Raw genomic sequence first — 22,603 nt, 5'->3', positions numbered from 1 at the left:
CAACTTTCATCAATGTGTAAAAAGGCAGTCACTAGGAAATCTTAAATTGATTTTATTTCCCTTTTTTCTATAAATTGTGTTTGAATGCGCGGCTTTAGCCAACATGAAAGTGATATTAAACCCAACACTCTGCAGTATGTAGTAGCAGATCTTTAACATCCCAAAGCGTGGAAAAGGGGCATGCGCTCATAATGTCTCCCGGCTGTTTGCTAAGGTCAAGTTGGATTGAGTGTCATTGTAATCTTGCAAACATTTGAAACGATGGCAGTAATGTTGGGGGGGGTAAGGAGAAGCAAGTTAGGGGAGTAAAGTCTTCCATTTGAAAACGTTGTTCAGGAATAGATAAAAGGGAGCTGGAAATCAGAAAGAAACGGTAGGCGAGTTTATACTACCGAATCCCAAAGTACCTGCAAAATAAAGAAAGACCGGCTGACATTTGGGGTGAAGTTTTTTGTCCTGTGTGTGTCTGTGGGTTTGTATGGAGAAACTAAAAGTTGAGAGAGGCAGAGTTGGTGCTACATTTCTTCACGTTGTCCACCCATATCGAGCGAATCTAAAGTAATTCAATCCAGATTTTGAAGTGTAGGGTTATTAAAAAAAACTCGCTTTCAGGCAAGTACAAAACTTCGAGCAGAGTTTTACGAGCTGCTGTATAATTGCGAGTTGCTGATGTAATCTGGAACAGTGGGGGGAGCTTCTGCAAACATTGACCCCGCTCCCCACACCCCTGTCTGGGCATCTGAGAGACAGTGGGGGAGTTCAGACTGAAGAAAACGCGCCGTGTGCTGAGTGCCGAGTAACCAATCTGGCCAGGGAATTAACAGATGCAGAAATGGACTGAGCTCCTAGATCCTCACGAGTTCTCCACTGAGTCTGTCCCCAGCTAGTTTGACCCATTTTATGATTTACAGTCTGCGGCTTGGGGAAGGGTGGAGGGGGGTTGGGAGAAGAGCTTGTCAGATATGGGGGGTGCGGGGGAGTGGTGATTTATGGGCAGATATTGAGACTAAATCAGACTGGAATTGGGGAGGGGGGTGTTCCAGAAATGCCGGTCCCTCAGTGGTCTGCCCTGAAACAGTTCAGCTGTTGGCAGGATACTCTAAACAGCTTTGCGCCTGGTGCTCCCTCTCTAAGTCAGGAATGACTGGCTCTTGAGCACATTTAACCGCCTATTGGGAGAGGCAATGGGTTTCAAATTGTGCAGCTCTCTCTTATCCAAAGAGACAGGTTGCATGGCTCCCGAAATGTACTTTAATTCTTCAGGAAATTTGCGATTTTTTTCTTTTATAATGCCCCCCCCTCCCCGTCGCCCCTCACCCCGGCACCAGAGAGGGGGAATCACAAATCACCTTTTCCACCAACACCCCCTGTACACGGCAACAACCTTTCTCGCTTTGTGATCTCCCAATTCCCCAGGAAAGTAAGAGCTGGTGAGGCGATGGGGGTGACTTAGATCCGATCCACCCCCACTATCCAAAGGACTAATCCTCGCTGTCTGAAATTTCAGGGAATTTGGATCAAAGCCAGGAGGTGAATGCAAATAAAGTGAATATTGTCTTTCCACATGTCAGGACTTTCTATCTGGAAGACTAGTTAATGTTATACAGTTCATCTGTGTCCAAAAATCGGTACAGCACTCTGCGTGGATTTTATTCCGGGGTTGAACAATATTGAGTCCACAAGGCAAAAACATTTTTAAAACGGGTAAAATTTAACGCATTCATCTATAGAACGGGAAAAGCAATTCTAATTCCTCCTCTAGACAGCTTTTTTTTTTAAAAAAAGTCCCACTGCGTTAAGTGAATGAAGTTCCACAGCGACTTTGCCACTTGCAGGCAGTTTATTAAAAGTTTAAAAATGACAGGAGGGTTTTTTACACCAATCGGTTATACCTGCGATGGTCACCCATCCCCAGGGTGCTCTCACATTCTCCATTTGTTAATTGAACTTAAATCCACCCAACTGCTATGATGGGGTTTGAACCCGGGCGCTGGAGTGCGGGATTTGCGATGGTTAGGAAGGCGCATATTGCTGACACCGCCGCCTGTTCTCCACTCGTGCCTTTTCCTCTCCACGATGGGACCCCCAAATCTTACTGCAAATGTTCATTTTTGGGCGAGGAGGGTGTTGAAGTTTTGTTGCGACTTGACATTAGAATCATCTTGTGTTGGGGCGACATATCAATCACGGAATTACACACCTTCCTCCCCCCTTTTCTGTTTAGGCAAAGGGACGGGGTTAAGGGCAGCGAAAGAGCTTCTCCAGTGGCTGCACTTAGCTCCGTTAGGTCGCAGGTTATGGATTCGAGTGTTGTAGCTGACACTCCCAGTGCAGGGCTGAGGGAGTGAGGGCTGCCCTGTCGCTGGTGCCATCTTTCAGATGAGACGTTAAACTGAGGCCCTGTTTCCCCCCTCATGGACGGAAAAGATCCCTTGGCCAATATTGGGGAGTTCTGCCTGGTGCCCGGGTTGATATTTATCCCCAAATCAGCATCATTTAAAAAAAAGATAGTCTGGTCATTATCTCATTGCTGTTTGTGGGAGCTTGCTGTGTAATAATTGACTGTCACTTTTCCTACATTACAACAGTGACTACTCTTCAAATGTAGTTAATTCACGGTGGAGTTCATTGGACTGTGGAATGTGAGATACAATTGCGATACTTTCTTTCTTATTCTGACTTATTCATTGAGTCGTCAGCGATCCCAAGCTCCCTCCTCAGTTCTGGGCACTACAACTGGCCTCGGCATCCTTAGGTTAGAAAAGGGAGAGAGGAATTGGTCAGGGTTCCCGAACCTGATCACAATTCAGTAATCCCCGTCGGAAAGATTTGTGTTTGTGTGTGAGTGAAGTGGGGAAGGAGGTTTGGGGAGAGGGTGGGGAGAGGGGCATGGGGGGAGAGTGTGGGGGCAGTTGAGAGAAGTGGGGTGGGGATCATCAAATGAAGACAGGATTGGCCTGTGTTGTGATGCCTAATATAGATGAATAGCTCACTTCTACCTTCTACCAAAGTGCTCAAGATTTGTGTAAAGTACCCTAAGGGCAGTGGACATTGAGGAAGAGCTGAACCAACGAGAAGTTGACAGCTTCAGAAAGCAGTTGGAATGGGTCGGGGTTGGGGAGAGCAGTCGGTCAGGGTACGGGAGGGTGGGGGAGGAAATTAGCTTGATTCAATTTGACAGTCACTTAAATAAAAACAGAAAATGCTGGAAACATTTAACAGTTCAGGCAGGGTTTGCGAAAAGCGATACAGAGTTAATGTTTCATCAGAACTGGGAAAAGTTAAGAGACGTAACAGGTCTTAAGCAAATATAGAGACAGAGAAAAGGGGAAGAGAAGTGCAGGAGAGAAGGTCTGTAATAGGGCAGAAGGTAGGAGAGAGATGGAATACTGAAAGGCATAAAGGCTAAAACGTAATGGCAAAAGGACAAGTACAGAAACAAAATTTGGGTCCAGAGGAGGTGTAAATGGAGAACAACAGTCCGAAAAAATGGATTGTCAGCATTGGCGGTATGTTGATAATGTGGCAGCCCCTGGATTTAATCTGTGGAGTGATACAGAGTTAACATTGGAAACATTAACTCTGTTTCTACCCACAGATGCTGCCTGACCTGCTGAGATTTTCCAGCGCTTTTTGTTCTTATTTCTGATTTCCAGCATTGGCAGCATTTTGCTCCTTGTGTTACTGAATTTAATTTGCCTCCTGAGTGGTGGATTGCAATGTTTTTAAACACTGAGCTTAAGTGTAAAGCAGCTCAGTGATGCCCAATATAGTAAAGGTTAGTCATATAAATAAAATCTTTATCTTTTTTGGAGACAGACTATTTCACTAACCTTCCACAAATGTCAGTCAGTCACTGGTTAGTGTTTGACGACTTGCAGATGCTCCTTGTGGAAATATTGTTCCAATATTTTTTTTGAAAGAGATCAGTTGGCAGACACAGCCACTTCACTGACCTCTGCCAATTTAGTAAAAATAAAATTCCTAAACATTTGCCTGGTCATTGCAGTTTTATTGTGAGATGCCTGTGGATTTTTGTGTTTTTGTATGTGTGCGTTTGGGTGTGTGTGGGTATTTTTCTGTGTGTGTGGGCAAGAGACTGTGCATGAGGGCGAGAGAGTGTGTGTGTGTGTGTGTGTGTGGGCAAGAGAGTGTTTCCGTGTGGGCGAGAGAGTGTGTGCGTGTGGGCGAGAGAGTGTGTGTGTGCATTTGGGCGAGAGAGTGTGCGTGTGCGTGTGGGCGAGAGAGTGTGCATGTCGGCGAGAGAGTGTGTGCGTGTGGGCGAGAGAGTGTGTGTGTGCGTGTGGGCGAGAGAGTGTGCATGTCGGCGAGAGAGTGCGTGTGTGTGGACGAGAGAGTGTGTGTGTGCGTGTGGGCGAGAGAGTGTGCGTGTGGGCGAGAGAGTGTAGTGTGTGTGCGTGTGCGCAAGAGAGTGTGCGTGTGGGCGAGAGAGTGTGTGTGTGTGTGTGTGTGCGTGTGGGCAAGAGAGTGTGCATGTGGGCAAGAGAGTGTGCGTGTTGGCGAGAGAGTGTATGTGGGTGAGAGAATGTGTGTGGGTGAGAGAGTGTATGGGTGAGAGAGTGCATGCGTTTGGGTGAGACAGTGCCTGTGGGTGAGAGAGTGCGTGTGGGTGAGAAAATAGGTGTGGGTGAGTGAGAATGTGTGGGTGAGCATGTGGGTTAGTGAGCGTGTGGGTTAGTGAGCGTGTGGGTGAGTGAGCGTGTGGGTGAGCGTGTGGGTTAGTGAGCGTGTGGGTTAGTGAGTGTGTGTGGGTGAGCGTGTGGGTTAGTGAGCGTGTGGGTTAGTGAGCGTGTGGGTTAGTGAGTGTTTGGTGAGTGAGCGTGTGGGTTAGTGAGCGTGTGGGTCAGTGAGTGTTTGGTGAGTGAGCGTGTGTGGGTGAGTGTGGGAGTATTTTTAAGATGAGGAGAGAAGAGAATTGTATTTTCCAGCTTCTGTCAGAAGATGGCAACAAGGTAAAGAAAGTGAAAACCAGTGGGACTTTCCCTCAGCTTCCAGTGCAAACACTTGACAGCACAATATTTGTTCCAAAGTGAGGTTGAAATCAGATTGCGTTTTTCTGAAATGTTTGGTCAGACAGAATGTTGTTAAGTTGATCAGACAAACTCCAACAGGAACTTAACAGTTTTATATTTTTTCATAGTTTCTGATGTTGTGTAAAATAAGTGAAAGGTGCTGTATAACTTTGCCTCTCACAGTAAACTCTAGAATATACTGTCTCACAACACCACTGGGCTGGAACATTCCGGGCACTCCGGAGATCAGCAATGCCGTCTTTCTGCTTCCAACCATCAACCCCCACCACCCCAGCTCCACCCCTCTCAGTGTGTAACCGTCTCCCACTCCATCACTGTCAGCTCTCCCTCTCCGTTCCTCAGCATCACATCCTTTCACCTCAATCCATTACTGATGTCTCTTCAATAAGAAAATAAACATTTACACAGGCCCTTAAACTTCAGGATGTTCCAAAGTACCAATGAAGTACTTCTGAAGTGTAGTCACTGCAGCAACATAGGAAACATGGCAGCCAATTTGTGCACAACAAGATCCCACAAACTGCAATGTGCTGATGGACCAGATAGTCAGTTTTAGTTGTGTGTTTAAGGGATAAATGTGGGCCAGGACAACTCGACTCACCTTTGAAATCATGTCAGAGGGTCTTTTGCATGCAAGTTGTCTCTTTCTTTCCTCTTCATTTGTCCTTGGGCTATTTTACTGTTAGAAGTGCTTTGTAAATGCATGTGGTTTTTGTTTTATTGGGTGCCCTGTTTTCTTCCATTCCATTTTCTTTCCTTTTGATTTGCTTGAATCCTTGGAGAGTCCAGGACAATCCTGAGGGCTGATAGCCCTACCCCTCACATCATGTCAACCGACTGGATCGTGTTAAGCTAGGGAAATAGTCATTGTTGTGATGTTTAGAAGCATGGAGCTGGGTTGTGCACAGCAAGCTCTCTCAACCAGCAAAAGTGATTAATAATCAGTTGATCTGCTTTGCTGGTGTCGCTTAAGGTATGAATATTGGACCTAACACTGGGAGAGCTCTCTGCCCTTTGTCAAATAGTGCCTTGGAATCTTTGTCGTCCACCTGGTTAATGTCTCATCTGAGTGATCGTACCTCTGACAGTGCTGCGGGCTCCCTCAGTGCTGCACAGGGAGTATCATCCGGGATTATGTACTTCTGTCTCTGGAGTGAAGCTTTTGATTTGGAGTGTCATGGTGCATGCTGCCAGCAGACTGCAGTTATACTGCTGGCTATCCCACATTGCCCTGTGAAAACTCCGTGCACGCTGTTGATCACTGTTAGAGCAGGTGCTCTACCTGTGTCTTGGCTCCATGAGCACTCAGCAGTAATGTTTATAAAGAGCCTCTTGTGCTCCAGTAGTCAGTCCAGGTGCTATTAAAACACGGCTGTGCAGCAGCGGGTATTACAGTTCACCTGGTATACATCGCCAGGGGAACAAGGCCAACCATTTCCTGCCTCTCAGCTTCAGGATGCAACTCCTGAATTCTGCTCCCATTTTCTCATTGACCTGCATCCAAAATCTGCCTGCCTGGACACAGAGGTGGTGGAATGAAACACTGTAATATGGATATTGTACGAATAACAGATCATTCATGTGGGCAGAGCCAATAACTGGGGCACCAGCCAGACCTACAGCACCAATGTGCATTTATATAATGTGTTTTTAAAGTAGCAAAATGTTCCAAGATGCTTGACAGGAGTATAATCAGAAAAAAAATATTGACAGCGAGCAACAGGAGGAGATATGAAATAACTAAAAGCTTGTTCAAAGAGGTAGGTTTTAAGGAGAAACATAAAGAAAGAGAGAGAGGGCGAGCGGTTCAGGGAGAGAATTGCAGAGCTTAAGGCCAAGATGGTTGACGGCACGGCCATCAATGGGGGAGCAATTAAAATTGGGGGCGCGCAGGAGGCCAAAATTGGAGGAGCACAGTGTCCTCTTGGGGTTGTGGGGGTCGATGAGGTCACAGAGAGAGGGAGGGGGCAAGACCCCGCTGGGATTTGATCATAAAGCTGATAATGTTGCAGAGCTTGAGTCTCAGGATGAGGCGGAGAAGCCAAGTCTTGGGTGTAGCTGGCTATAAATAGATCTATATGTGGAGCTAGGAACCCCGCAGCTATACCTTTAGAATGCTCACTATCAGATCCTGATTCTCGTCATGGCAAAAACACTCTCCGGTATTTTTCTTGACTGGACAGCATCAGGAACCTTCCTGATACTAACGCAGGACGATGTTCTTACTCATATAAAATTAAAAAAAAACAGAAAATGCTGGATAAACTCAGCAGGCCTGGCAGCATCTGTGGGGAGAGAAACAGAGGTAACATTTCAAGTCCATATGACTCTTCTTCAGGCTTCTGGTGGAAGAGAGGGTGATGCGGGAGGAGATGCACCTCCATCAACAGGCCCCTTTCAATATCAGTGCTCCTTCCCCACCGCGGCCTCTCCACCAACATCCCTACCACACTCTGCCCACCCACCCAGGCCTCACCTCTCATCCTCGCCCTGAAACATCCACCCTTACCTGGTCCTGGACTCCCAGGATTTAGTCTCTGGAGGCTGCTTGTAGTCCCAGTCCTGACCACTGCAGCTTCTGGTGTTGCTGGGACTAGAGTGCTGCCAGCCAATCAGATTGGCCGGCAGCTCTCTGAGGTGTGACTTTCACCCAAGTGAGGGGCAGGAGTTCTGTCTCCAGCCAGTCAATGTCCCCGAAGGATTAAAAGGCTGCAGGGTAGCCAGTATCAGCGGTGATGCATTAACCATCCATGGTTAAGTCAGGAAGTTAAAGATATTATCAAATTGAAAGATAAAACATAGGCCAGAATTTTATGTTTGGCATGCAGGCACACACCCGACATGCCCGAGTGTAAGATGACGGTCAATGACGTTGGGCAGGCATCACAATGTCATCGCACTTGCGCGATATTTCGTTTGGCAGGCGCGCGCCAGAGTTGGCTGCATGCCCGCCAATAATTGAAAGGCCCATTAAGGCCATTAACCAGGTAATTAACTTGAAATTTAAGCTGCCCGTCCAACCTAAGGGTTGCCGGGCAGGCGATAAGGCCGAGCGGCCTTTACATTTTTTAGGAAACCTCACCCACGAGCAGGATGAGGTTTCCTAAAGCTTACACACATTAAATAAAAACTTTATTTTGAAATTAAAAACATGTCCCACGTCATGTGACACATCCACATGAGGGGACATGTTTTATCAAATTTTTATTGTATTTATTCATTTTTAAAAAAATGTTCAAAACTCCCTAAGGCAGCTCCGTGCCTCAGGGAGATTGAAGTGCCCTTTCGCATGCATGTGTGAACTGCGCACCAGGCCTGACTCTCCTCCCTTCCCCCCCGCCTGCACAGGTAGCGCTGCTGCTCGCGATCCACGTGAAATCGCGGAGTGGAGCTGATCGCGGGCGGCGGCCGGCTTCTCGACCACCCACGCCCGCTCCCGCTGAGCCCGCCCGATGAGAGAAAAACTCTGTCCATATGATTCTACAAAGATTAGTGGTAGGTCAGAAGATTGGACAGAATTGAAAAACCGGCAAAGGATGATTGAAAGAGTAATAAAGAGGAAGAAATTAGTGCACGAGAGAAAACTAGCTGGAAATATAAAAGCAGATAGTAAGAGTTTCTACAAGCATTTCAAAAGGAAAAGAGTAACCGAAGTGAGTCCTCTAGAGAGTGAGTCTGGGGAATTACTAATGGAAAACAAGGAAATAGTGGAAGTGTTGATCAGATATTTTGTGCCTGTCTTCACTGCAGAAGACAAAATAACATCCCAGAAATACTTGTAAATCAAGAGGTGAAAGGGAGGGAGGAACTTTAAAAAAATTACAATCACTCAGGAAAGGGTACTACGAAAACTATTGGAACGAAAAGCTGACAAGTCAGCAAGATCCGATGGACTCCATCCTGGAGTCCTAAAAGAAGTGACTGCAGAGATAATGGATGCATTGGTTGTAATTTTCCAAAATTCCCTTGATTCTGGAAAGCTCCCATCAGGCCGTCAAATAGCAAATGCAACTCCTCTATCCAAGAGAGGAAGGAGACAGAAACCAGGTAACTACAGGCCAGTTAGCCTAACATCTCTCATAGGGAAAATGCCAGAATCTATTACTAAGGTTGTTATGGCTGGCACTCAGAAAATCTTAATGCAATTAGGCAGATTCAACGGCTTTGTGAAAGGGAAATTGTGTTTGACTGATTCATTAGAGTTCTTTGAAGAAGTAACGTGATTAAAAGAGGACCTGTAGATGTGATGTATGTGGATTTCCAAAAGGTGTTTGACATAGTGCCACATCAAAGGTTATGACATAAGATAAGAGCTCATGGTATCAGGGTTTCATATTATCATAGATAGAGGATTGGTTAGCTAACAGGAAGCAGAAAGTGGAGATAAATGAGTCATTTTTGGATTGGAAAGCTGTAACGAGTAGAGTGCCAAAGGGGTCTGTGCTGGGGCCTCAACTATTTACAATCTTTATAAATGGCTTGGAAGAAGAGACTGAATGTATGATAGCTAAATTTGCTGATGACACAAAGACAGGAAGGAAAGTAATTTGTGAGGAGGACATAAAGGGCAGGATTTTGCACTTGGCGGGGGTGCTCGGTGGGGGTGGTTGGGAGCCAACTGCCGCCTACAATCGGCACCGCAGCGCGATTTTACACGGGCGAGCCAAGTAAGGCCTCCCCGCAAGTGTAGAACGCGAGCGGCAATGCTCAGCACTTTCTGTGCGGGCAGGGGAGGAGGGTGAGCGGGCCTAGCGCAAGCTTTGTGTATGCGCCCAAAAGAGCGCTTCCATTTCCTTGAGGCACAGAGCTGCTCGGGGAGATGAAGCGTTGTTTATAAAAACTAATGAACACAACAAAAATATCATAGAACATGTCCCCTCCTGGGACATGTTTTTAATTCAAGTGTAAAATTTTCATTTTGCTTTTATTTGCTTTAGGAAACCTCATCCTGCCCGTGGATGAGGTTTCCTAAAAAGCGCAAAGGCCGCTTGGTGTTTTCGCCTGCCCGGCAACCATAAGGTTGTATGAGCAGCGTAAATTTGAATGTAATTACCTTTTTAATGGCTTTAATAGGCCTCTTAGTTGTCCACAGGCACGCTGCCAACTCCAGTGTGTGCCCGCCAAACGAAATATTGCGGGACTACATGATGATGTTGGGGTGCTCGCCCGACGTCATCGCGTGTCATTTTACACTTGGCCAGGTCGGGCGTGTACCTGCCCGCCTGCTGAGCTCAATATTCTGTCCAAAGAGTCTACAGCGGGATTTAGATAGGTTAAGATTGGGCAAACATTTGGCAGATGGAGCATAAAATGAGCACATATGAACTTGCCCATTTTGGCAGGAAGAATAGCAAAGCAGCATATTATTTAAATAGAGAAAGGCTGCAGAACTCTGCAGTACGGAGGGATCTGGGTGTCCTGGTACATGAATCACAAAAAGTTAGTATGGAGGTACAGCAAGTGATTAGGAAGGCAAATGGAATGTTGTTGTTTATTGCAAGGGGAAAGGAATATAAAAGTAGGTAAATTTGGTTACAATTGTACAGGTCATTACTGAGACCACATCTGGAGTACTGTGGACAGTTTTGGTCTCCTTACTTGGAAAAGCATTAGAAGCAGTTCAGGGAAGGTTCATTTAATTGATTCCTGGGATGAAGGGGTTATCTAATGGGGAAAGGTTAGATAGGTTGGGCCTGTCTGTGTCCATTGGAGTTTAGCAGATTGAAAGGTGATCTTAATGAAACATATAAGACCCTGAGGGGATTTGACAGGGTGGATGCTGAGAGGATGTTTCCCCTTCCCGTCTAGAGAGAGACTAGAACTAGGAGACACAGTTTAAAAATAAGGGGTCCCCAATTTAAGGAGATGAGGGGAAATGTTTTCTCCCAGAGGGTCATTGGCCTGTGGAATTCTCTTCCCCAAAGATTGAGGTCTGGGTCATTCAATATTTTTAACACTGAATTCACTAGATTATTGATTGACAAGGGAGTCAAAGGGTATAAGGGGTAGACAGGAAAGTGGAGTTGACGCCACAATTAGATCAGTTGTGACCTTATCAAATGGTGGAGCAGGCTCGAGGGGCCGAATGGCCTACTCCTGCTCCTAATTTGTATGTGTGTCTGCCTGTGTGTCTGCCTTGTGTTTGTGCCTGTGTGTGTGCACGTCTGTATATATTTGTCTGTGCATGTGTATGTGTGTGTCTGTGTGCATGTATTACAGTCAAATCCATGCCTGATACCCGCTAAGTCACAGCCACCACCTGACTGAGCCCATTCTTAAATCTGACTGTGTCCCTTTGCCATGCCACTGTTGAGTGTTTCTCTTCTCTTTCCAGATTCATTCATGCACTTGTGAGTCCAGCGAGCGAATATGAAGAGTAGGCTATGCCTAGCAGTTGCTGCTGTCTTCGCAGCTCTGTTTGCCGCCTCGGTGGAAGCTCAAGGTAATGTCTCATTTCTCTCCGGCCACTCCTGCAGAGAGATGGTACAAGGATCAGTACCCGCAGACTAATCAAGGATGACGATTAATTTCTTTCTTTTTCCTAGCTGATTTACTTTAGTTCCACCTCCGCAGGGATATAATCTTCATGGCAGTTGAGTGAATAAAACCAATGTTCAACCTAACTTTTCTCTCAATAGATTCAATGAAATTCTGCTTAGTAACAACATATCAGTTTGCCATTATTGTATTGCTTGTCTAATTGATTTTGCTGAGCTTTTATATTAATAATTTGTTTATTCTTAACAGGCAGTGGAAAACTCCACAGTAACATCAGTAACATGTTTATTTATGTTGTTGTATTAATAAACGTTCACTGTCGTTTGCCTGATCACCAAAATCGTTGAGGATAGTCCGGGTGGAGACCAATCATCACATGGATTCAGCTCATATATGCTTTGTATTCCGGAGTGATATGCTAACATTTTTATTCAGAACATGATTTAGTAATTATACTTTAGTTTACCTTTCTTTTCCTACCACATGGATGTCGCAGGGACAAAATCTGTCTACCCACTGTAGAAGCAAAATTGATGTTATAGTCAATTGATTTCCTTACATTTATACTTCCTTGCAAAGTTATGAGAAATACAGACCAAAGAGAATCTTTCCACAGTGTTTGCAATGTGACGAATGCACTCACACACAAACACACACACACACACAGCACCACAGACTTTTTGCACATATATTTCCATTAAAAGCTTTTGATAGAATTTGACTCTTCAGATTACCCTTTCTGTTTGTCTCAATCACACTTTATTTTAAACCAGCATGAAATGCAGTACTTATATAAGATGTTAAATGTTATTGAAACATATGGCTCAGTATAAGGTTCGATTTCATACTTAGGAGAAAATGGCATGAATTTGGCTAACTTTCTGTGGAATTGATAACTTGATACATTGTGTACCAGGTTAAGCAGTGACCTGCAGAAATTGAGCTATCAGTCTATTTAGACCATTGTTCTAACTGGTGATGTTTGTATATAATCGGAGTTCACAGTCTTCAAACCGAAGCGCTGAAAAAATCATATCAGCAGTTTCAGTTTTGCAGATAACGAGTGCAGATGGTCTGCCAATCCAGGCACACTGTACTTAGCCAAAACCACCGGATTTAAGAGCAGATTGGACAAATTCCAATTGGTGATAAAGTTTACTGATCTTCCCTGACTGCAACTAATGCAACCTTATAAGGAGAGACCCACCTCCTTTAAAGCCACATGGAGAATTACTGCAGTCACATTACTGGCTTCAGCTTGTAGCAGTGGTTGCAGAATCTTCATCAAAATGATGTAAATGTGGCTTGTTCTGATTAATTTCAGAAGGACCAAATTTCCCTGCCTTTGGCACATGCAAAAATAAGATAACAATTTATCCAAAATGTTTATGACTCACCACTGATACAGAAATCAAAGAATCTCAATAACATTATTGCACTGTAGTATAGGCACTGACCAAACCACTAAACGTTTTGTAATACAATTGCATAGTATAATAATGCCTTTGTAATATATTTACATGTATTAAATTGCTTCTGACACAGGCTATACATTTCATAGAATGATACAGCACTGAAGGAGGCCAATTGGCCCATCGTGCCTGTGCTGGCTCTTTGAAAGAGCTATCAAATTAGTCCCACTCAGAATCACACAGTGCAGAAGAAGCCCTTCGGCCCATCGAGTCTGCACCCACACGTGAGAAACACCTGACCTACCTACCTGATCCCATTTACCAGCACTTGGCCATAGCCTTGATACCCTCCCCTGCTCTATTTCCATAACTTTGTGATTTTTTTCCCCCCCCGCAAGTATATATCTAATTCCCTTTTGAAAGTTACTATTGAATTTGCTCCCACCAGCTTTTCAGGCAATGCCTTCCAAATCATAAGATCACCTTTTGCCAGCTATTTTAAATCTGTGTCCTCTGGTTATGGACCCTCCTATCAGTGGAAACAATTTCTTCTTATTTACTAAATGTATCTTTCCCACAAAGGAATGAATGAGCTAATAAATACAGCAGCGCATGAAGTCATGACAACAAAATGCATGGGATAGTCACTGAGATAGTGGCAGGATGTGGAGGATTTCTCAATGTTGAGTCGCGGTTTGTGAACAGTTGGGAAGTGTTTAGAAATGTCTTCAGCAAGGACAATCGTGGGATTGCACATCTCTTTATTTTTTAAGGAATCACCCTATTTTTTCTTCCCTAAGCAGGGGGACGAGCTAAAATATGTCACAGTTTTTTTTGGATTTTCATTCATATTTGGCAGGGCTGTGCTGTTTAGCTGTTGTGTGTGTGTATGACATGCATTGTATTGCAGCATAGCAAAGTGAAACATTTGGATTTGCAAAGGAGGAACGAGTTTAGTTGCAAAACTCTCTCTGATACACGCTCCGGTAACATGAAGACACAAAAATCCAACACAACCGGCTGAAAACTAGAAATATTTTTTTCCCCTTCCCCCAAGATACGAATGAAGATGCCGTGAGGTTATCGCGTTGATGGACAAGAGGAACAGCCAAGCGGTGCACTGCACATGCACAGGGGCGGGGAAGGAGCATTTCCATCAGGGATCAGGAGGGAGTGCCCGGGGGGGCGCGCCTAACGCATTTTCCCAGCGCCTCGGCCACGCGCTCTGATGGTGTCACGCGCCTTCGCGGGGACGCGCGTTGGGTGAGATTTCATTCTGGGGGGGCAGAGGACGTGTCAGAAGGGAGCAAAATGTGTGCTGAAGGTTACATTTCCCCTTCCCAACAATTGCAAAATGATTCTGCAACCAATGGGGTTAACATGTAAACATTACAAAACCTTCCAAAGTAATTTATTAAATAGAAACTGTATTTTTAAAACTGAAAATGACATTTTATACAATTATATTTAAAATGATGGTTCATCTCATACCGTCTAGAAACAATTGAATGATCGGTGTTATTTCAGAGGGGGTGACAAGCTGCTTAATTCGGTCTGTGTTAATACGGAAAATCCCCGCGAATGCGTTAAATTTTCACCGAGGAACCAGGAATATCGGCACCAGGGATTTCTACACTCCTAGACATTGGGGAGGGGGGAAAAGAACAAAAAGCCGAATGATTGTTAAGGGTGAATGAAAAGTGATTGTGTTGAGTGAATGTCAAAAGAACATTTTTTTTCCACACGCACCAATAATTTCTCTTGTCAAGAACTCCCATGTACAGACTTTCCCCTCCAATGTACCAGAGGGAGAGGGAATGTTACGTCGGAGTTTGGGTTTGTGTCTTTTTTTTGAAACCCACCACTTACACTATGTCTAGGAGTGGGGCGGGGAATGGGAATGTTTTGTGCGATTTTAACCAGTTTAACGTTTCCGTCGGATTTTCCATCGAGACGCGGGATCCCCCCGCTCCTCCTCAAGCCGTCGCCGGGAATTTCGAGTGACCATCGGCGGGATTGAGGCTGACCTGGGGGTGCGGCCAGCTCACTCCCCACCACCCCCACCCCCGGCCCCTTCCCCACTCCCGGGGGTCACTGACAGGAGTCAGTGAAAGTCTGGACCTACTGACTGACACTCCATCCCTCTGCGAAACATTTGCCCCAATTTAAAAAAAAACACACGCCCAGGTTGGTAATGCTGTATTTATTTCCACCTAACGATATTTTAATGACAAAAATTTGCTATTATTTTTGGAAAAAAAAAGTCTGCTCAGCTCAGTTTTGTCTACCTTTGCATTAAATTTGTCCTGAGCTGTAGATCTTGGAAACAAGAAGGATATTTTACAATGATATTCTATCCTCCTGGACACTAACGTAAAGAATGATTTGTGAAGGACAATAAACTTACTTCAGATATTAACAGTGACTCGTGCATGTGAGTTAGTCATGTGTTTAGAGCATGTTTAGTCTACCTTGCACTCCAAGACTGCATGGCGTTTTGAAAATGTATATATTTATGAGGAAACAACTCAGTAGAATTATTTATTATGTTTGATTTCTTTATTTGTAGCCACAAGCGTTAAATAAATATTAAACTTGAGACTGTAATGCACGTGTCACCCTTGGACTGAGTGATAAACACTGCCCAGTGCATGTACATTGCAAGAGTGGGAATATCATTATAAAATATGTGGAAAAGTCCTTTGTGTTCAAGCTTTCATTGTGTGAGGGTGGAAACTCGTGTTAACTGCCATCAGTTTCGATCTGCATGAGTGTGAGACACTAATTAATGTGACCGATCAGTCTCTAATCAGAGGTTTTAAATCCATTTATGTCTCCAAATGTTCTTTTTTAATTTCTCGTGAGTTTTGTTACAGTGCTTCTGTGTGTATAGGGATTCCTGTATTTTGCGAGTGACAGGGGATATCTGAAAGAGGCTGAGAACCTACAGGGTCAAGGGAACAGATTGCGAAGACACAAACTGGGGGCAATTTAACCTCCCCCAACCGCACTGGGAAACTGACTAGATTGGATGTAACTCTGGTTTTAAATCTGCACCACTACCCCCCCCCCCCCCCCCCAATTTACTCTCCATTGAAATCTCAATGGGGACATGGTTCAAATCCCACCAATGCAACTACTGGAATTTAAATTCATTTAATAAAATCTGGAATATAAGGCTACTTTCAGTAATGGTGACCATGACAACTATCATTAATTGTATGTTGTTTAAGAAAAAAAGCCATCTGGTTCACTAATGCCCTTTAGGGATGGAAATCTGCTGTCCTTACTTGGTCTGGCCTACATGTGATTGACTCTGAAATGGGCCAGCAAGTCACTTAATTCAAGGGCAATTAGGGATGGGCAACAAATGACGTCTGCATCCCATGAAAGAATAAGTTCATTTTAAAAATCGCTTTTGGGGGATAGAATTCCAGATTTCCACTACCCCTTGTGTCATGAAGTGCTTCCTGACATCACCGCTGAAGAGCCTATTGTGTGCTGCCCCACCCCACACTCCAGCTGAGGAAATACTTTCTCTCTATCTACCCTACAAAAATCCTTCAATAATCTTGAAATAGGCGTTCCACTCGATCCCACGGCCTACCCGCCCGGCAAGTTAGGTTAAAATGAGCTGGGCGCTAGTATGTGGCGTGTGTGGGTGCAGAGGAAATATGGACGATATATATACACAGTGAAATACAGGATTATATTACAGAAGTACTGTTGTTCGCAACACCCGCGTTTCTTTGTGAAGGTCCCTGTGAATGTCTTGCAGTGTCTCTGGCTGTGGATTATGTGACTGTGAAAAAGCTTGTCTGTTCACATGTTGAGTGTTTCAACAACACCCAGCGAGATCTCTCTCAAACACCAGCAGTGCCAGTGTGTGGCCTGGTTTACAAATTAACAGCATCTTCTCATGATTTCTTTCAATACAGAAGCTTTAGCAAATTATCAGAAGATCCGTGCAGTACTGGTTTGTGTGTGTGCATCTTTTTTTTTAATTAGACTAACTTCTTACGTCTAGCTAGTGTTTAAACTCAGTGGGCCATTCACCTTGGTTGCTTAACTAAAATAAAAGTTATTTTTAAATAAGTCAGTCACTATTTTGTGTTCATATTACCACCGATCTTGAATAAATAATCGCAACTTTCCATTGTTCAGGTTTTAGTTTGACACCAGACCTACAATGCTGCTAATATTTAATTAAATATGCTGCGATTATAGGTTGACCAAAATGATAATCGATGTTGTACGAATCAGCCATTCTAGTGAATGACAAGCTCCCATCAACACTAAATTAAGTGTTATAAGGTGTTACAAAATCTTTTAAAATACTTATTTTAAAAAACTGCTTCAGTGAAGTAACTTTTTAAAAAAAAATGGAATCCGATCAGTCAAGTTGGTTACCGAATTTATATTTTTAAAATTATGTATGAAAAAGAAAGACCGTTTGCAACCAATCTTTCAAGATTAGTGGGGGTTGCATTGCAGTTTCTTAACGTCTAATTGGACATATTGACTTCCCTAACTTTCAGGCAAGATGTGAAGGCTTAAAGTCTATTATTCTGGCGAGTAATTTGACAAGCTATGTATTGAGTGCAGCTCGCATGCAATGTTCAAAACTTGTCCCGGATTGACTGTTAGATGTTTGCCTATTTGGGTTATTGTATCTATGTAGCCGCTGTACCTGTACTTGGGTGTGTTATTAATCGTTGTTTTATCTTTTTTTTTGTTTTTTGCTGGCAACTCGTGAACTGCCCCTTTGAAGGTGCAAAACCCAATGTCTTGTGGCTCTCCTTGTGCTGTTTATATTTTATGTCAATATTAATTTGTGTTCATGTCAGCTTTTGACACTTGTGTTATATGGTCCTCTCTACCCGCCAACAATAGACATCAAACTCCTAATGCTTATTGTTGGAAACAAATTTATGCAAAGTCGTAGGTTTCGAAACGCTTATAGCTGCCACCGAATGTGCTTTTAAGCATTGCAATGTGAACAGTCTTTTCATTAAAAAAAAACATTTTCTTGCTTTGATCGTAGAGCGGGGGTCCTGGCCGAGATTGACGTCTTTCTCTTTTGTGACGTTTTTCTTTCCGCAGTGGAGCCTCCTTCACAGCTGAAGTTTAAAATTTTAACTGAAAGTAGTGTTCAAATGACGTGGAAACGCTCGCCCAGCAGAATAAAAGGCTACAAATTAACGTTAGCATCCGCGATAGGTGAGTGAACTTTGCTGCAGCTGACACTAAACATGAAGTTGATAGACTGAAGCTGCACTGCAAGCATTTTGTTTTACAATAGAGATCTATTCCACAATGGGTGTCCTTTATCCTGATCCTTCACCAGCAAACCAAACACGTAACTGCTAATTCTATAAGGCCTATCACAATCTCAGGGCCCCCAGAAGCGCTTAACAGCGAATGAAGGACTTCTGAGGTATAGTCAGAGAATTACACCACCTAGGAGGCCATTCGGCCCTTCATGCTCATGCCAGTTCTTTGAAAGAGCTGCAGAATTAGACCTTCACCCTTTGCTGTTTAGCCATAGGCCTGCAAAATGTACCCTTTTCAAGTATCTATCCAACTCCCCTTTTCACAGTTACTGTTGAAGCTGCTGCACCACCCTTTCAGGCCGCATTCCAGATAGTAACAATTCGCTGCTTAAAGTTTCTCATCTGCCCTCTGGTTCTTTGGCCAATTATCTTAAATCCTGACTGCTGGTTGTCAACCTTCCTGCCCTTGCAACAGATTCCCCCTGTTGATTCTATCAAACCCTTCCTGATTTTAAATACCTCTTTTAAATTTCCCCTTAACTTTCTCTGCTCCAGGGAGAACATTTCCAGCTCCTCCGGCCTCTCCGCACAAATGAAGTTCACTGATGACAGATATTCCCAAAGTGTCATGGTGGGATTTGAAATCACATTTACTGCATTATTAGTCCAGGTCTGCATTAAAAACCCAGTAACGTTATCTGCCATGTCTGTATAGAGGGTCCATGTTGCAAAGCATTTCAAGCTCTGAAAAATCATCAGCGTATTAACAGGCTTGTAGTAAAAATAATTCCCTTTGCGCCAAAGAGTTTTGCGTGTGCATTCCAGTGATTCTTTGAGTTCAATGTCCCTCGGCTACAGTTATGGCAATGGAACTCCTTAAAAAGAAATGTGCTTTTTATGGAAATAATGTAAATGGTTTCTTCTTTTGCAACTGTAAATTTAACATGTTCATTAGTGGTTCACTAATAGCATAAAAATCTGGTTGTGTTTGAAAAGGGGGATTCTTTTTTTTGCTCACGCAGTGAAATCTGCTTAATGAATTATTTTGGTTTTTCCCCTAAATTTCTTCCTACTTCTGATGGTGATGACCCCTTATTAGGAGCTGTTTCCATGGTTACTGGCTTAAAAAACTATGTATGCCAGTCTAGGCCATGGCCTGTGGGCTGCACATAGTTTCTTTGTTCTGATGATTTGGCCCATGAAACCCAGGCAATTCATTTCTGCTTTGACCTACAATTTTTTTTTTGCTGGTGTTGTGACATTTCAATTTTGTTGGTTTGGAACAGGCTGGTTTTTTTGTAATTGCCTCATTGGTGGATAAATCCTAAATCAAAACACTGAGATCTGTTGGTATGTGAAAATTGAAATAGGTGGAAACCAATGGGAATGTGGACTTTAACATCTGTTTCCTGAGGCTCAATTGTAGGCACTCGTGTATCTCCTGAAGGAAGAAAGCTTGGAAACCCTTAGCCTCGACAGTGAAAGTCATCAGGCTATTCCATTATGGGGTGTGGTGGTGCTATTAGGGGCATCAGGAATGAGTCAAGATCCACAGGTGCAGACATTCTAGAAGTCAATGGATGGGGATCTGGAGTGGGAACTAAGGCTGATTTTTTTCCTCTCTAAACTGGGGTCACCAAAGTCAAAATTGGCACCATCACCACTACCTTAGTTGACATTGGAACCATTTCATCACAGACTGGAGAAGCAAACCTGAGACCTTCTTGACCTGTTCTGCTCAGTTACCAAACATAGAGAGCTGACTGTGTAAGGGATGATGCGTAGTAGATAACACCTCAATATCTTCAGTTTTCAGGAAGAACCTTCCCGCTATAAACTAAGGGAAGTTAATTCCTGTCTTAGGAAAGTCCCCTCTCTGCTTTATGTTCCCTTTGTGCTGTGAAAGACCTGGCAAAAAAATTGGTAATCCATGTTTTAGTCATGTAAATATAAAATACAAGGCAGCAAATTTCTATTGATGATAGGAGCAGGAGAACACATAACATGTTTGTATTAAATTCTCTGCTGCTTAAATGCAGGTATTATTTCAGGCAGGTTAAATTTCATGTCAAAGAAGCAGACTGAGGAATATCATGCAAATGCACTAAGCATGCATCTGCTATTATCAATGACAGTAACTTGGAAAGTATTAGCCAATGTCACATAACATGTTTACAAAAATCATTCATCACTTTTAGCCACATTAACGTCTATGAATTGATAGACTATGAATGCCCCAGATATTGGCTACATGTTAATTTTTTAACCTTGCTTAATTATAAATTCCCATGTGATAACTACATACAATTTTGCAAGGCAGATAACGCATATGTAATTAGCATAAAGCATTGCTCAATGGGAGCGCAGGCTGAAGATTGTAACCAAATTCACCATGGTCCTTTGTTGGGAGCAAAGCCTCATAATTGGCCCTTATTAGATCTTCTTTCTTTAAAATAAAATATATAAGTTATAAATGCTTTATCTTTACAATAGACCAGGTTCAAAGTGATTCAAGTTTGTTCTAAATATAGATGAATTGATCTCCTATGTGATTTCATATGGGGAATGAAGACATTGGAATACGGAAACAGGAGGTGGCCATTCAGCCCATTGAGCCTATTCCACCATTCAGTGAGATCATAGCTAATCTGTATCTTAACTCGATCCACCGACCTTGGCTCCATGTCCTTTTATACCCTTGTCCATCAAAATTCTGTCACTCATATTAAAATATTAATTGAGCAGACAGCCACTATTTGTAGAAGAGAATTCCACACTTCTAATACCCTTTGCATGAAAGAGTGTCTCTTAACTCCTCGCCTGAATGGCTTGGTTATGATTTTAATGTTATATACTTGTCCTAGACTGCCCCCGCCCAGTGATAAAATCCTAAAAAAACATCAATCAAACCACCTCTATCCTTAATATAAACCTACTTTATGCAATCTCTCCTCATAATCTAACACTTGACAGCCTGGGTGAATTATGCTTCTTGTCCACGTATTCGTCGGATCAAGGGGCCCCAGTAAGATGACTACCAGGTAGAAATGACTTTACTAGACTCCATGGGTTTGTCAGAGAGGCTAAAAGTTGCTTGAAAGCAATAAAGATACAGTTTGCGTTTCACACATCAAAGTGAAAGCGAATTTCTCAGGTTCATTCAGGGTCTGAACATTCCGTTCACACTCGATCTACCAGACTCGTTCCTATTTTGGCATGAAAAGTGTGACAGAGAGATGGGAAGCCAGACTGCTGAATCCATGTTTACACTGAAATTTACGTCTGAAATCCCCATTTTCCAGCGCTGAAATTGCTGTTTAAATGCAACCACAAGGAAAGAACTTGACAAATCCCCAACATCTTTGAAACTGGAGGATTTTGCATCTTGATCTCCAAGCTTGGGAGCATTGAATGAGTTGTCAGTCGCCAGTGACGACATTTTCCACTGACAGCCAGACTGTGGGGGGGAAAAAAGTACCAAATGTATCATTCCATTTCTGGTCCTGTAAAAGGCATCACGGGAACCAGCGCTACCAGTGTCTAGACTGGTTTTAGACATGAGCATCCTCTGGGAATTGCTTTCAAGTTCATATCCTGCTCATTGCCACTGATGTGAAGTCTGTCATGTACTCAGGGACCTGCTTCTTTTCATTACTGCTTTACATGTGGTCTCCATTGTGAACAGTGAGAGCAAAGTAATGGAATGTAGGCAGAATTCCATCATCTTTCTTCTTAATGCATATTCCTTAAGCACTGAGCTGCCGTGTTGGGTGGGGGTGGGGATGAGGGTAGGTAATAATCTGTTCCAGATGTCACTTTTTCCATTCCATTTGCAAAGAGCTGAAAATTCTTCAGCATGAAATATAGATGTCTGCAGAAGAAAAGTCAAAAACGATGAGGGAAACTCATTTGGCTGTCAAATCAAAACCCTCCACACTAACCCTCTGATCTTAGCACCAGGCTGTGCTTTGAACTTTGCAATTTTTGCTTGTCTGTTATTGTACTGCTTAACAAAACGGGGACAAGTTTGGAAGAGGCAGCATGAATTGTTACTGAACGTGAGAGACGTTTACTCTAGGTTTGATGTGTACAATGCAAATTGTAACCTTATCCCTTTTGAACACTTTTTATGGTTAAATTCATGGGAATTGAATAGTTCCTGCCTAGTCCTTTGGTAGTAGATTATTGATATAATTTGCTCCAAACCTTGAGAGTTACTTTGAAGTATTATTTGGGTTTATCTTATCTATCCCATAAATTACTTCACAGACCTTGATGAAATCCGTCTTTCAATGCCTTCTTTAAAAAGCTTATGGTCCACTAATCCCCCCCTCATAGTTCATCCTCTGATTTTATTTGTACTCTC

At 43.3% G+C, this 22,603-nt stretch overlaps 1 protein-coding gene across 3 annotated transcripts in view; it reads left to right on the top strand.

Annotated features, from left to right (window-relative positions):
- col12a1a (collagen, type XII, alpha 1a) overlaps positions 1 to 22,603 on the top strand; it is a 273,614-nt gene that overhangs the window by 1,745 nt on the left and 249,266 nt on the right. For 2 of the 3 annotated variants that reach the window (XM_078557491.1, XM_078557492.1), the window contains exons 2-3: positions 11,389 to 11,496; positions 18,068 to 18,184. In XM_078557491.1, coding sequence (XP_078413617.1) covers positions 11,424 to 11,496; positions 18,068 to 18,184 — 190 coding nt within the window. In that variant the 5' untranslated portion in view covers positions 11,389 to 11,423. The remainder of the gene's footprint in view (positions 1 to 11,388; positions 11,497 to 18,067; positions 18,185 to 22,603) is intronic. The other variant, XM_078557493.1, reaches the window with a different exon arrangement.

This window comes from Cetorhinus maximus, chromosome 14, assembly GCF_964194155.1.
Source record: "Cetorhinus maximus chromosome 14, sCetMax3.hap1.1, whole genome shotgun sequence".
Classification (NCBI taxonomy): Eukaryota; Metazoa; Chordata; class Chondrichthyes; order Lamniformes; family Cetorhinidae; genus Cetorhinus; species Cetorhinus maximus.
The sequence above is the reverse complement of the archived record's forward strand: the minus strand, read 5'-3'. Positions and strand labels throughout refer to the sequence as shown.